Below are 16,090 nucleotides of genomic sequence, written 5' to 3' on the forward strand. Positions count from 1 at the left end.
CACTGTCCCCGTGAGCCCCGACGTCCTGGCTGCTCTCGCGACCCCGCAGCCGTTGGGCCCGCCTGGCGCCCTCCCAGCTCCTCCCGGGCGGGCGCCATGCGGCCTGGGCCCGCGCTCCTCCTCCTGGGCCTGGGCCTGGGCCTGGGCCTGCTCCCGCCGCACCCGGCTCCTCGCGGGGCCCGGGCCGCCGTCCCCGGGGCGCCGGCCACGCAGTCGGGAGGCCTCCTCAGGGGCGCCCGGGGCTTGAGGGAGCGCGGAGGCCGCACCCGCCTCAGCCTGCGGCGCCGCGCGGCCCGGGACGGCGGCGTCCTCCTGAGCGGCAGCCGCGACCTCTGCTTCCCCCGTGGGGGGCCCGGCCGGGCGGGCGCCGAGCGGCGCGTGTCCCCGCGGCCCCCGGGCTGGTACTGCCTGGGCGTGCGCGTCCTGCTCCGCGGCCGGCCGGGCCCCGCGGCGCCCACGCACGTGGACCTGCGCGTCTCGGCGCCCCGCGGCCGGCTCTCGCTGGCGTGGTCTGCCCGCCTGCCGCACTCGCTGGGGCCCCTAGCCTGGGCCTTCCGCCTGCGGCTGCTCGGGCCCGGGGAAGCCCGGCCGACCCGCGCCCGCCGCGCAGCCGCCGCCACGCGCCCCTCCGCTCTCTCCGTCCTGCCCGCCGACCCCCGCCCCTACTCCGGCTTCGTGGCCCACACCCAGTGCCCCACAGATGGACCCACGCCCGTTGTTTTGGAAGCCGTCGACTCGTCCAACCGCACAGCCATGACGTCTTCCGTGTCCTGTCAGATAAGATCCTGCATCATCAAGCAAGTGAAGATCAACACGAACAATGACAGCGCCCCCGTGTTCCTGACGAGGAAGGAGGAAGCCACCATCAACGCCACCGCTCAGTATGACTGCCCGTTTGCCCAGGCCATTGCCACGTACTGGCAGGTCTTCTCCGTGCCCTCCGTGAATGACGTGCCCGACTGGACGCAACCTATGGATCTATCACAAATCGAGATCAAGAACGATCCATTATTTATACACATCCCCCGCTCTTCTTTACACTGGGGGGTGTATGTGTTTAATTTCACAGTGTCCATCACCACATCCGATCCAAGAATGCCTCTAGTGCAAGACTCAGACTCCATCTATGTCTGCATTGTCAGACGTCCCCTGAAGGCCGTTATTCTTGGGAATGCCAGCATGACAGTGAACTTCACAGACGAGCTGATTCTGAACGGAGCAATGTCCTCTGACCCAGAGGCCGACGACCCATTAGAGGGACTCCAGTTTTTCTGGCACTGTACCACAAATCCACACAACTACCGTGAAGACCAGATAATGGTGATGAACCAGGAAGTCTGCCACCCAGAGCAGACTAATCTCAAGTGGCCTTGGGCCTCTGGCCCTGTGCTAACACTTTTGCCAGAAACACTTAAAGGTGCCCAGGTGTATTTTTTCAGAATGGTGATACAGAAGGGTTTCAGAAGAGCATTTTCTGATAAAAGAGTGCACGTGCTCCAAGGACCAAGAGCTATCGCACACATTTCATGTATTGAAAATTGTGATCGGACTTTAATTATATCAGATAGATTTTCTTTGTTTTTAAATTGCACAAATTGTGCAAGGCGTGATTTCTATAAGTGGTCAATTTTGTCTTCTTTGGGCAGTGAAGTGCTATTTGATTGGATGGGGCAAACGGTAACAGGAAGGAATAGTGCTTATTTGTCTATAAAAGCTTTTGCTTTCAGTCATTTTTCGGAAGCTGAGTTTTCGGCTTCGCTATACGTAGCAAGTTGGAGTGGAGATATCTCAGTCTTCAGGCATTTCTTTATTCCTAACCATGGCCCTCAACTTGGAGAATGCAAAATTAATCCAGCTAAAGGAATTGCACTTTTTACTAAATTTGTTGTCCAGTGCAGTAATTTTAAGGACCAGCACATCCCTCTTACATATAAAATAATTGTTTCTGATTTGCACGGTATTGGTGAAATCAGTTCAGTAAAAGAAAACAGCTTGGGGGCCATCCTGTATTTGGGTACTGAGCCCACAGCACCCCCTTCCTTTCTTCCTGTTGGTGTGTTGACCAATCATTATGCCACCAAAATATATGCTCAGGTTTATGACTCTCTAGGAGCTTTCGCTCAGGTGACTTTGTATGCCACCGTACAGGCTCCTACTGACAAAAACTCATCAAAGACTGTGTTGCATCAGTTACTCGATCTCACCAACGGGCCAAGTTCATTGCTATCTACATTGCTTCAAAAGCAGAATTTTTTATCTGCAGGTTACTTAATGTATATAGTAGCTTCCGTCTTGAATAACATGAAAGCTGAATTACCTCTCCGAGCTGAAAAAGTCAATCTCCGAGAACACCTTGTCAATCAGTCTTTCCTTCTTCCTGCAAGCACTTTGGTGGAAATCGGCCAGGTAGTAACGACTATTACCAAATTAACCCAGAAACCCTTGGAACTCACTGGAGTGGCTCAGAAACGTGCCACAGTGAGGATATGGCAAGCAAATCAAGCCCTGCAAGAGTATCAACAAAAAGATAAACACTTTAGCTCTGAACAAATAGAAATTGTGAGCACTGGAATATTAACAAGTTTGTCCAATATCCTTAAACTGACTGTTCCTCACGAAGTGGTTGAAGATCCTTTCTACGTAATAGAATCTCTATCAGACACAATATTGGCTAATAAAGTGCCAGGGACTGAAACCACTGTCATGAGAACCCCCAACTTTAACATGTATGTCAAGAAAGTTGAAAAGTGGAAGGTTACCCAGGTCTTCAGAAACGAGACACGCTGCCGAAATTGTTTTTATCCAGCACTCAATGTGAGCAGTGTTCCCGCCCTGCCTGCAAATGCTCCAGTTTCTACTATGTTTTGTGAGTTTGCAGAGGACCCTTTTCCTTGGTTAGATGGTGGAGAAAGCGCTTCAGTTGAGGTGGTTGGATTCAGAATGACCGGAGCCGCAGACAACGGCACTGTGATAGAGATCACGCCCGACGTAGTGGAAGTGTACCTTGTCAGAAAAAACTTGACCTTTGCAGCTTTTAATCTCACAGTGGGACCCAGCAGTGAGCTTGACGGGGCCTTGAAGAAGACAACAGGGGTGTTTAGCTTTGAAGTGGACAGCAGAGTACTCAGGGAGGTGCTGGTCCACATTGTGACTGAAGTGACCGTGTTGTTCGAGGTGCTGGTGTACGCAGGCAGTCAGCTCAGCCCCACGGCTCTGGTCGCCACCTTCCTCGTGCCTCATGACATCCCTCCAGTTGCCAGCCAGAGTGCCCTGTTTGATCCTGCCTGCACGGTGAAGGCAGCCCGCCTGGTTTGCCTCCCACTGTCTCTGCTGCAGGTCATAGCTCAACGCAGCCACTCATCCCAGTGTGCCATATCCGTGGTTCTGCGGGCACCTCGTTTTGTCATAAAGCCCAATGACAGGCTGGTGAGGATTTCTCTTTTCAGCGTTCAGTGCTTGGACATGTATGGGATCCAGAGTGAGTGGAGGGAAGACAACTGCGTGCTCGGTGAGAAGACCACCTGGCACAAGGTGCACTGTGTCTGCAGGCACGCGGTGCGGGCCAGGCGGCAGCTGGGCACACTCAGGCTAACCAGCCTTCACCTGCACACCTGCTACGTGATGGCCAGGGTGATTGTGGTCCCTAACCCCGTGGATCTGCAGTTAAAGGTCATCAAGAATGTTTACCATAATCCTGTGACCCTCTTCACTGTGCTTTTTATCATGTTCCTGTACATGGTCCTAGCTTTCTGGGCCTTGCATAGGGATGAAATGGACCAGTTTCTTCGGGAACATGTGATAGTTCTACCTGATAACGATCCTTATGATAACATATGCTACTTGGTCACAGTTTTTACAGGAAGTCGTTGTGGGGCTGGGACCAGAGCCGACGTCTTTGTGCAGCTTAGGGGCACAGCGAGTACCAGCGACGTGCACTGTTTAAGCCATCCACATTTTACAACTCTCTACCGAGGAAGCATCAGCACTTTCCTCCTAACGACAAAAAGTGACTTGGGGGACATCCATTCCATCCGCGTGTGGCACAACAACGAGGGCAAAGCACCTAGTTGGTATTTAAGTCGAATCAAAGTGGAAAATCTGTTTAGCAGACACGTTTGGCTGTTCATATGCCGGAAATGGCTCTCTGTTGACACCACTTTGGACAGAACATTTCACGTTACCCACCCAGACCAGCCTCTGAACAGAAGAGACTTTTTCTTTATTGACGTGAGTAATAAGCTAGGGAAAAACCACATGTGGTTCTCCATTTTTGCCAGTGTCGTTCCTAAACCGTTCAGCAGGCTCCAAAGATTGTCTTGTTGTTTGGCAATGTTGCTAAGCTCTCTTCTTTGTAACATTATGTTCTTTAATCTAAATAGAAAAGAACAAACTCAGTCAAGAGAGGGGCGCTACATCAGATCAATGATGATAGGAATTGAAAGTGTCTTAATTACAATCCCTGTGCAATTATTAATAACCTTTTTGTTCACCTATTCCCAGAAGAAACCTCAAGTGAAGCTAGAGGAGGTGTCTCCTCAGGAGCATCCCCTGATGTCAGAAGACGGTGGACACTGGGAAGAACGTCTGGGAAAGTGGCATGCTCGTCAAACCGCCGTGACACATGCCAGCGAGACCGCAAAGACTGTGAAGCCTGCGTCCAGGCGAAAGCCCGGGATTCCTAAGCCTTCTGTTAAAGCAACCTTTAGATCAAAGCACCAGCATGAGAAAGCAGAAACCAAGGCCCCGGAGACCCACAGACCAAACACAAATTCCAACAACAACAACAACAACAGAGAGGACAATGAAGATGTTCCTTCTGAAGAGCCCTCTTCACAGCAGGATCTTGCCCCACCTAAAAAAAAGCCCCGGATCGTCCTGCCGTGGTGGTGTGTTTATGCGGCATGGTTCTTGGTTTTTGCCGCTTCCAGCATATCCTCCTTCTTTATTGTATTTTATGGGCTGACTTATGGCTACGAGAGGTCAGTAGAATGGCTCTTTGCATGTTTTTGTTCATTCTGTCAGTCAGTCTTTCTGGTGCAGCCGTCCAAAATCATACTCTGGTCAGGCATCAGGACAAATAAGCCCAAGTACTGTAAAAACCTCTCGTGGTCAACCAGATACCACTATTCAGAGATCAGGCTGCGGAGAATGAACATGCACCCAGAGGAGATGAGGAGGCTACACGACCGCATCAGCCAAATCCGCGGCACGAGGATGTACCAGCCCCTCACGGAAGACGAAGTTAGAATATTCAAAAGAAAGAAGAGGATCAAGAGAAGAGCTCTCCTCTTCCTGAGCTACCTCGCGACTCACCTCATCTTCCTGGCCCTTCTGTTGGTCCTCATCGGCCTGCTGCGCCACACCGACAGCTTCTACTACAACCAGTTTCTCCGCGATCAGTTCTCCATGGACCTTGCTGCTGTGACCAAGCTGGAAGACGTCTACCGATGGCTGAACAGCGTGCTGCTGCCTTTGTTACACAACGACCTGAATCCCACGTTCCTTCTTGACGGCTCGTCCACCATCCTTGGCCTTCCACTGATGAGGCAAGTGAGAGCAAAATCTACTGAAAAACCGTGTCTACCTGCTGAAAACTTCGTGCAGAACAGCATCAAAAGAGAAATTCGTTGTCATCCCAAATATGGCATCGACCCAGAAGACACAAAAGACTATTCTAGTTTTTGGAATGAAATTGATAAACGGCACACACACAAGAATACCAATGGTTTTGCTTATAAACATCAAGGAAAGCAATGGGTGTATTATTCCTACGGGTCGTTACATACCTACGGATCGGGAGGATATGCGTTCTACTTTTTTCCAAAACAGCAGAAGTTTAATTCCACACTGAGGCTCAGAGAACTTCAAGAAAGCAATTGGCTTGATGAGAAGACGTGGGCTGTGATCTTGGAATTGACAACTTTCAATCCAGATGTCAGTCTGTTCTGCAGCATTTCAGTCGTATTTGAGGTCTCGCAGTTAGGGGTTGTCAACACCAGCATAGCTCTGTACTCTTTCTCACTTGCTGAGTTCAACAGAAAAGCTTCAGCAGAAATCTACTTGTATGTGGCCATCCTCATTTTTTTCTTAGCCTACACTGTCGACGAGGGCTACATCATCATGCAAGAAAGAGCCTCCTACGTGAGAAGTGTGTATAATTTGCTCAACTTTGCTTTAAAATGCATATTTACTGTGTTGATTGTGCTCTTTCTCAGGAAGCATTTCTTGGCCACCGGTATGATTCGGTTTTACTTGTCGAACCCCGAAGACTTCATTCCCTTTCATGCAGTTTCTCGAGTAGATCACACCATGAGGATAATTTTGGGTTTCCTGTTATTTCTGACGATTTTGAAGACGCTCAGGTATTCCAGATTCTTCTATGATGTGCGCCTGGCTCAGAAGGCCATCCAGGCGGCCCTTCCCGGCATCTGCCACATGGCGTTCGTGGTGTCCGTGTACTTCTTTGTATACATGGCTTTCGGTTACCTGGTGTTCGGGCAGCACGAGTGGAACTACAGTAATCTGATTCATGCCACTCAGACCATATTTTCCTATTGTGTTTCAGCTTTTCAGAACACTGAATTTTCCCACAACAGGATTCTTGGGGTCCTGTTCCTCTCATCTTTCATGCTGGTGATGATCTGCATCTTGATCAACTTATTTCAGGCAGTAATTTTGTCTGCCTACGAGGAGATGAAGCAGCCCGTGTACGAGGAACCGTCGGATGAAGTGGAGGCAATGACCTACCTGTGTGGCAAGCTAAGAACTATATTTGGCTTTCAGACCTCCCAGTCGAGGGCCAAAGATGAGCCCGAGTTCTTTGTCGACATGCTGTATGGGCAGCCAGAGAAGAATAACCACCGGTATCTGGGGCTGAAGACCAGAAACATCAATGGGAAGAAAATGGTTTACCTCGTTGTTTGACGAATGATGGTTTCAAGCGCCATAAGCAAGTGTCTCCCCAAACGCTGGGTCTGTGGGACTAAGGGGATTGAGGGATGCTAGTGGCTCAGCCATGCTTTCCACCCATGTCCTTCATAGTGTGCGCTCCTGCATTTGGAAGGATCCCCACTCTTGGCCTCTGCTCTTGGGAACGTGAAAGTAGGAGCACAATGTAGCATGTGGGGAAAGACGAGATCACAGTGTAGGATTCTTGGATTGATTTCCCTTTACAGGGGAATTAGGTGACTCCTGGTACAGCAGCAGACCCTGCAGCAGTTTAGAGGAGTTGGAGCCACCGAGTGTGAGAACCAGATTTGAGGGAGGGAGCTGAAAGGGCCCCACCCTGGACCTGGCCAGGGCAAGGATGCTCCGGGTGCTCCTTCCTTCCACCCAAGCTGGAAGCCAATGGCCCACTGCCCCAGTGCAGAGCTCCAGACTCCTCTGCCTCACTGTGAGTCTTCTTTGCAGACCCAGGCTGCAGGCTCTCCTCCCCCAGTCCTGTTGGGCCAGGGCCTCATGGGGAGTTCCAGGACTTGCTCTGTGCTTGGGAATGCAGGGGTCAGAAGTCGGGAGCTTCCCTTTTATGCCTTAAGTTTGCGGCAAGTTAAAGTAAAATTTAATAGCATTTTCTGACCAACAGACATGGCTTTTGTTCAACAACAAAAAGGTGCATATGGATTAACACTGAAATACAGTAAGTGTTCTGCGTATTGAATATAGCAATATGTATACATCTAGGATTTGGGCATTTGGTTATTTGTGGTATGGTGGGTTATTTAGCAATAAGGAAAATGTGGTTCATTACTTAAGAGAAACAAGGGCCAGCAGCTGTACCATTGTACTCAGAAGCATGTTTGTTTACATAGATGCCACTTTAAACTTCATCCGAATTAAATGTGAGATTACTTCTGTGAGACTTGCAGTGATTTCTGCGTGAGGAGCGTATACACACATGGCTCCTGCCCTCCAAGTGGAGAGACAGAAAGGGGGACAGCCCAGTCAGGTGGGTGGCTTGCTTTGTACCCACGTCGGTGTCTCTGTCATCCTGAGCTGCACTGCAATGGCCACAGCCCGTGCATCGCTTTCTCTAGACAGGACGCCTGCAACCCTGCGCAGGCTGCAGTCTTCTCTGCCAGGTGAGACAATGAAGAGGTCTAGGCTCGCCCAAGGGCGCAGGTATCAAGGGTCAGAAGGTCCGATTTGGATTTTCTAATTCCCCTGGTGGGGAGGTCATGGGAGTGGCCCGGCCCATGCTGGCCCACTGGTTCCGACTGGAGCACACCCTCATTAGATAGCACCTCTCTTAACCACCAGACTTCTGGACAGATTGAGAAAAAGAGTCTACAAGGGGCCAAATGATGACTTTTTGCTGATAGAGGCCAGATACATCCTGGTCAAATGCGTTTGCCGACTGAGCTGCAGAACGAGGGAGTTCAAGCCCCCGTTGCAGGCCTGGCTGGGCAGCCGGCACTTAGAGGCAGCGCAGGCTGCTGGCGGGCTGGGCAGAGACTCATGCTCTCTGTGGCTGGGTGTGCCCAGGCATTCTCCCCCGATTTAGCAATCAGCTAAAGCCTCTGCCACTCTGCAGGGGCTGAGAGGGGCTCAGGGTTATGGAAGTTGGCCTCCCTTCCCAGGAAGGAAGCACAGGGAAGGGGGGCAGTTTTGCCCCACCACAGCCAGAGCTGTGCAGCGGGACGGTCACCAAAGAATCAGCCCCAGAGGCGGCAGGCAGTCACTGAGGGCCCAGGAATGAGCACTGGAGGTGGTCTGAGTGAGGACTAGGGCCAGCAGCTGAGGGTCCTGCTGAATGAGACAACGTTCTCAAGTTCTTGGTGAAAATGAGAAATCTAGCAGTCATGGGATTTTTCCCATGCATGATGGGAAAGGGGTGAGTACCAGGGGTTTTCTTCTGACAGAGCAATGACAAGAATTTATACAGTTTAGAGACAGAGATGCCAATTATAACATTATCAGGAAGACGAAGTGTCAAGTAAGACAAATCATAATTCAGGTTTCTTTTGAAGGCCATTTCGCAGGACATGGCAACAATTTCTAAAGGAGTCTTTTAAGTCCTTTGTTCTCATTATACTCCCACAGACAGGCATTTTTAAGGCCTGTTTCTGGCATTTCACTAGTAGCACTCAAATGTAAGCCTTTAGACCTGAATGTTATTGGCAGAAAAGGGGGACGGGATGAATAGGATGGTATTCATCCTTATCGAAATGGGGTGCAAAGGAGTTACTCCTCCACAGAACCCCCTTTGCTGCTGTTAGCAACACTTAGCTCTAGATTTTAATCTGAATTCAATTCCTTCCATTTTCAGATTTCTATTCTCAGTCTTCACCTAAATACATGATGTACGATATTTGTTCAATACTGAAATTATCTTTCAAGTCCACATTTATACATTTTATAAGTATTACTACAACATATAGGCAATTATTTTTCCCTGCAAACTCATCCCTAACACTTGTGGGGCCCAGAGCAGGATTACAAATTTCCATATGTCTAAATATTTAAAAACTTACAAACTCTTACATAAAATATTTATATCCATCTACCTTTATAAATATACCTTCATAAGGATAAAATAAAAAATTATGCGTAAAGCTATGGTTTTCATGTAACTGAAAATTGGCAAGCTATTAAAGATAACTGAATTTAATCTTTATTGTCCACCCCTGGGTGTTCTGTGATGAGCCACTGATGTTTTAATAATAAAGACATACATAATCCATAAATTATTACATATTTATTCTATAAATTTTATTTTTCTTGCCTTCATTTCAGAAAAATCATTGTGTTGATATAATAAAGATTTTCACACAATTGTGTTCTATGCAAAATAGTGTCAAATTAGAGAACCTTTTCTACTTTATAGTTTTTAATTATTTCAACAGGGAGAAACTTCACTCTGCTGAGAGAGTGCAACTGGACTTATGAATAAGATTCTTATGGCTTTTTATTCAGAACTGAACCATGAATATCGATATCATGTTTAAACATTGTAAGGAGGACACACAGGAAAAATTATCAAGATTGCAGAAAACATTACAAACTGCTTTCATTATATAAGCTGTTATCTCACTATTATTACTGTTCCTTACAACAATATCTAGATTCATATCGGATTTCTTATGTTTTTCTTTTACATTTTTCAGCACTGAGACATTATAAAGAAAACTGAAAATTGCAGTGTGTTGCTCACCTTGTTCAAATCTCTTTATCAATGGAGACTACACGTTGATCTACAGTGGCCAGAAAATAGTCTCTATAGAAATTAGTTTCAGGATTATTAGTACATGAATGTTTTTTAGACACCAGCAAATGTTTCTGTTTCCTAGTTTTAATTTGCTTACATAGTACTTGAATGTTATTTTAGTGCTTATTTCATATGCAGTTTCTTTGGGAAAACCATTTTTTTCCCTAAAACTTTATGCAATATAATTATTTTGGATTTTTAAAAGCTTTATCTAATATTAATAACTGTGGACAGATCAAATTTGAAATTAACTTTCTTTTCTGCCAAAGACCACGGTTTGTTCTTTGACTATTATCTATTATTTCACTTAATTCTTCTAATGCATCTCATCCGTAACTTGTCCAAAATAAGTCTAATTGCTTGAACAGCATTCATGGGATTACCATCACGTATCTGAGAGTAGTTACAGGTTAAATTTGAAATGCTTCCTCAAGATGTTCTATCTTTGGGTAGATTCAGAAAAAAAAAAACCCAACCCAGTATATAATCTTTGAATGGATTCAAAGAATGCCGCTGCTGAGAGCACAGCTGAGGTTATATCTCCTAGAAACATAATAAAATTGCCTGCTAATTCCTGGGGCCCCTCTATCTCAGGGCTAAGAGTGGTTCTGGTTTCTATGGTACTAAAATGCCATGTATAATCCTTCTCAGTTCCCCAAAGGAGAAAATCTGAGATCTGTCTGCTGCAAGTTGGCAACATTCCTTTAAACATGGCTTGACCAATCAGGAATACGTTCTGGTCTGTCAGGAACAGCACACCTTGGCAATGACAGCGCGCACACCTCATCTGGCCTAGGTAATGGTTACAGGGGACCCCACTAACACAGCAGTATATGGTAGATTGGGGCTGGATGGGAGAAGAATGCGGGCTGGTAGGACAGGCAGGCAGAGAACTGTTGCTGCAGGTCAGGGGGCAGGCCTTCTCTTCAGCGGAAAACGCTAAACCATTGGGGGAAGGAGGGTAGCAAAATCCGTGGTCCCCAAGGCACAGGTGAAGACCCACTGCGATTGGGGCGAGGGTTTCCACCTGGGAAAAGTGGAGGCCACAGGCAAAGCCAGGCCCGCTGGCTGCAGAATTGGTGGCTCTCATACACTCCTCCCACACGAGGGCCCGGGAATGGGGCTGGCATTTCATGTCTAGGAGCAGCGTGTGGGGCCCCGGTGGTAGGGGAAGCGAAGGAGCCCTGTGACTAGTGTCGGGCGATGGGCGAGCGAAGAGACCCAGGAAGCCGAAAGGAGCGCAGACAACAAGGAGCGTCATAAGCCACTCTGAGGCCTATGAGCCCAGTGGCACATGTGGTGACCACGCGGCTTTATAAAGGTCGCAGGAACCACGGGGCTGGCTTTGAACTCGTCTTTTCCCCTGCAGCGTGCGGGGGCTTACGCCCTGTGGGGGCACCGACAGCGTGCGGGGAACCAAGGCCCGGGTATTTCGGCCACAGAGGCGCGGGGCGGAAGGAGGGGTTTCTGCTGGGGCCACGCGTCAGAGATCTCGACACTGCCGAACCCGACACAAAACCCAGACGGAAGCTGCGCACCTCGCAGGGTCAGACAGAACCCCAGTCCGCGTGCTCCGACCATGGCGCGCCTAGACACGACACCCAAAAGCCCCCAGCCCATCCGTGCGCCCACCCCTGATCGAGCGCTCTGCGGCGACCGGAAGGACGCGGGGGAGAAGGAAGGCGGCCGCGAGGTCCCGCCCCCTCCGCCCGCGCCTGCGCCTGCGCCTGCGCCCGGGGCTGGCGGACAGCTGGGGGCGGGGCCGCGCACGCGCCCTGGGACGCAGAACCGCGCGGCGCGGGCGGCGGTGAGTGGGCGCGGGGACGGAGGCCAAGCGGGGGCGAGCGCGCTGTGGGCCGGAACAGCAATCCGAGTGCTTCCGAGTCTCCGAGTCAGGCTTCGGTGCTGGCGTGGAGGCCTGTGCGGTTCCGATTGTCGGGGGTCGGTGCGGCCTCTCGCGGCGTTGGAGACCGGACGAAGGACGCGGGAAAGGCCACCCGGTGTCGGCCTCGCGGTGCGGAGCCCTCCTGACCTCTGGGGCTGCTAGGTCTCCCGCGCGAGCGGTGCGGGGCAGCGGCGCCAGCTGAGGGAAGGGCGTGTGCGGGGCTCGCAGTTGCCGGGCCGCCTGCTGTGCCTGGGGCCTGTGACCGACTGACAAGGCGGCGCTCCCGGTCGCCCCCGGCTGTGGCCTTGCCAACTCCACTGTAGAGCTGCGAACCGAGATTGGGTTCACGCACGCCTGAAATGGGTTTTAATTTTTTAAGAGTCATTTTTGACCCGTGCTTCCAAGATTTACATCTGGGGTTGTCCAACTCAAAACTCATTTCTTGACATACATACCCACACTCTCAGGTTTAGAAGAAGTGAGATCACAGCTGTCCCAAGACTATCGTTAGGGGTCTCCTATATCTGGGGGCGGGGAAGGATTCCTAAGAAAGCCTGAGACTGCAGCTGGATCAGGACAACGGGGAACCCAGCATAACTAGCAGCTGCCACCTATGGGAGGGTGAAGATGACAGAGAAAAACCCTCTCTAGGCAAATGGATCCTCACCCTAAGCACAGGTAGTGCTAGAGAAATTTGAAGCCAGTGATACCCTGAGACCATCTCAACTGTGATTGATTTAATACCCCACACAAAGGCCCAGCATAAACAGAGACATGACATGTTTTATAAATACTATTAATACTTAACCTCCACTATCTTACCAAATGTCCAGCTTTCAACCAAAATTGCAACACACAGAAAAGCAAATAAAAAAGAATACTGCTTGCTGTTAAGAATCAAAACAATCCACAGACTCAGATATGACCCAGATGTTAGAAGTATCAGACAGGGAGTTTAAAATAAGTGTGATTAATATGTTAAAGCATGAAAAAGCTATACAACATGCATAGGGGATTTCAGCAGAGAAGGAAACTGAGAATCGATGGCAATACTCGTAATAAAAAACAGCAGAGACGATGTGCCTTCGAAAGGCACATCAGTTGATTTGACATAGCCAAAGGAAAAACGTCAATGAACTTAAAGATAAGTCAATAGAAATCACCCAAACTGCAACACAAAGAGAAAAGAGTGAAAAAAACAAACCAAAAAAACAAACCATCCAAGAGTATAGGCAACAATATCAAATGGTGCAACGTATTTACAGTTAGAATCTCAGTGGAAGAAATACTTAAATTTTCCAAAAATAATAAAAGATATCAAACCACAGATCAAAGAATTTGCTTAAAGAAGCATCATAAGGATAACTAACTTTAAAAGAAAAAAACCCAGATATTTATTTAAGCTGCAGCCAAAGATAAAAGCTTCAAGGCAGCCAGAGGGGAATGCATAGGGAGAGCTGTTGGGGAGCCTTGTAGGTGGAAGGAACAGCAGGAGCAAAGGCAAGGGGGTGAGAATGTGCAGGCAATATCTGCAGAACAGGACATGAGCCGCTTGAAGATAGCGGAAAAAGGTGGCACCCAAATTAAAGAGTCTTTGAATGCCAACGAAGGGAGTTTATTCTACAGTCAATTGGGGAGCCACTTAGGTTTGAAGTGGGAGCTGGGCCTTTCCTCCCAGCACCACCCAGAGCCTTGAATTTTGTCCTGCTTTTTCTGTGTCTACTGAAATGAATATATAATTTTCTTCCATTAGTCTGTTATTATTGTGAATAACATTCATTGGTTTTCGAATGTTAAATCAACCTTGCATTCCTGGGATAAATTCACTCAGTTCTGATGCCTTAGGTTTCTTATATATTATTGAATTCAATGTGCTGATATTTTGCCAAGAATTTTTGTATTTATGTTCATGAAGGATATTGGTCCATAGTTTTCCTTTAATAGCTTTGTCTGGTGAATGGTAGCAGGGTTATACTGGCAGTCTTTTGTCCATATAATACCATTCTGACTGCATAAAATCACTGGGGAAGTATTCCTTTTTCCTCTGTATTCTGAAAGAGTTATGTCAAATTCGTATTATTTCTTCCTTAAATGCTTGACAGAATTTGTCAGTAAAGCCATCTAGGCATGATGTTTTCATGTTCTTTTTTTAAAATTTCATTTCCAGGAAAAGTTTTAATTACGAATTCAATTTTCTTACTAGATATAAGGTCTTCTAAATTTTTTCTGGAGTCGCTTTTGATATTGGTGCTTTTCAAAAAATCTTTACATTTCATCAAAATTGTCAGGTTTAGTGCTAAAAAGTTGTTGATAACATTTCCTTAGTATCCTTTTACTGTCTCTAGTCTTAGTGATGTTCCCACTTTCATTCCTGTTAGTGCTAATTTGTATCTTCCTTTTTTCCTTGATCAATCTAATTAGAGGTTATCAATTCTATTGAACTTCTTTAAAAAGCTGAAAATAAACAGCCTTGGTTTTATTGATTTTTTTTCTGTTCAATTTCTTTGATTTCTGTTTTTTATTATTTTTTCTACTTATGCTGGGCATGATTTGCTTTTCTCCACTTTCTTAAGTTGGAAACTTAGAAACATTTTTTTCTAATTTAAAAATTTAAAGCTATGAATTTCCCTCCAAGCACTGCTTAAGCTGCACTCTATGTATTTTAGTGTATTATATTTTAGTTATCATTTAGTTCAAGATATTTTCTAATTTCCCTTGTGATTTCTTCTTTGAACTATGATTTCTTTAGGAGAATATTGTTTAATTTCCAAATATTCGGAAAGTTTTCAGGTATCTTTCTGTTACTGTTTTCTTATTTAATTATTTTGGGCTTGGCAAACATATCCTGATTTCAGTCTTTTAAAGTTTGAGGCTTGTTTATGGCCCAGCATATAGTCTGTCTTGGTGAATATCTCATATGCACTTGAAAATAATGTGTGACCTTGAGCAGGTCTCTTGCTTGCTCTAGACCTGCGGTTCCCCGTCTGGAAGTGTGGGGTGGGGGACAGTTGCGTTTTGTGGGTGAGAAGTATGCTGCAGGTGGGGAGGCTTTGAGATAGGGGTGGTTCTTGGTTCTGAAGGTGATGCACCTCATCTCTTGATCTTGCAGATGGTGTCCGAGGCAGAGCACCGTCCCCTGGGTGTGTTTGAGTGTGAGCTCTGTGCCTTGACAGCTCCGTATAGCTACGTGGGGCAGAAGCCCCCGAACACCCAGTCGGTGGTGTGAGTACATACTTTTTTGGGCCAGTGCCAGGGAAGCCCCTGCCCAGAGCTGGTTGGCAGGTGCCATGCCTGAGTCTGACACATGGCTTGGGTGTTGTGCTTTAGACCCATTCCTGCCCAGGCTCTGGATGCTTCAGGTGTGACTTGGGAGGCCCTGGGCAAGGCTTGAGTACCGTCTGACCCTTCCAGAATCCCCAAGGCCCTTCCTCCACTCCCAGCCCAGAGTTCAGCACCTGCTCTGGCTATGGGGTAGAGGCACCGTGGCCCAGGCTGAAGCAGCTCAGCAGCTGGAAACACAAGGGACCATGGTGGCCTCCCCATTTGGGCTGCACCCTGTTGTCATTCCTGCCGTGACACTTTCTTAGTGGGAAGCCCGTTCTTGGCAGCTCTTGCACTGGTGGGAGTGAGTCCTGAGGACCAGCTTCCCAGAGACTTGCCAGAGTGGGCCTGGACTAGAGCTGGACTGAGTCCTGGGGCTCATTTCTTGACCTCCAGCTTCTGGCTGCAGTTCCTCTGCTGACCAGGGACCTGGGTGTCATCATGTGATGCCGTGGTCTCATTCTGATGTGTAGCATGAGGCCAGCCTGCCTCCTGGGGCTGTGAGGATGGAAAAGGTGCCAGGTTCTCCCTACAAGGGAGTAAGCAGCTTGGGATAGAGGGGAGGGCTTGGGGTGCTCAGATGGAGGCCTTATGCCCCAGTGAGCTGAGAGCAGGTCCAATTTCAATTCCAGCATGGCCCCCACTTGCTGGGCCTGTCACTGCCTTTCAGCACGGGTGGA

General features: G+C 48.2%; 2 protein-coding genes across 2 annotated transcripts in view; both read left to right on the forward strand.

The window, feature by feature from the left end:
* Positions 1-96: 96 nt before the first annotated feature.
* On the forward strand, positions 97-6,924 carry PKDREJ (polycystin (PKD) family receptor for egg jelly). Its single transcript, XM_012655579.1, has one exon. The coding sequence runs from the start codon at positions 97-99 to the stop codon at positions 6,922-6,924; it is 6,828 nt and encodes a 2,275-aa protein (XP_012511033.1).
* A 5,060-nt stretch (positions 6,925-11,984) lies between these two features.
* CDPF1 (cysteine-rich, DPF motif domain containing 1) overlaps positions 11,985-16,090 on the forward strand; it is a 5,696-nt gene continuing 1,590 nt past the window's right edge. The window contains exons 1-3 of the mRNA XM_012655576.1: positions 11,985-12,011; positions 15,199-15,311; positions 15,417-15,448. Of these exons, the coding sequence (XP_012511030.1) occupies positions 15,199-15,311; positions 15,417-15,448 (145 nt within the window). The 5' untranslated portion in view covers positions 11,985-12,011. The remainder of the gene's footprint in view (positions 12,012-15,198; positions 15,312-15,416; positions 15,449-16,090) is intronic.

This window comes from Propithecus coquereli, unplaced genomic scaffold (assembly GCF_000956105.1).
Source record: "Propithecus coquereli isolate 6110/MARCELLA unplaced genomic scaffold, Pcoq_1.0 Scaffold480, whole genome shotgun sequence".
NCBI classification, from domain to species: Eukaryota; Metazoa; Chordata; class Mammalia; order Primates; family Indriidae; genus Propithecus; species Propithecus coquereli.

Bases quoted from the DNA above. Each gene is read 5' to 3' on its own strand.
- PKDREJ (XM_012655579.1), top strand. From the start codon at position 97: ATGCGGCCTGGGCCCGCGCTCCTCCTCCTGGGCCTGGGCCTGGGCCTG.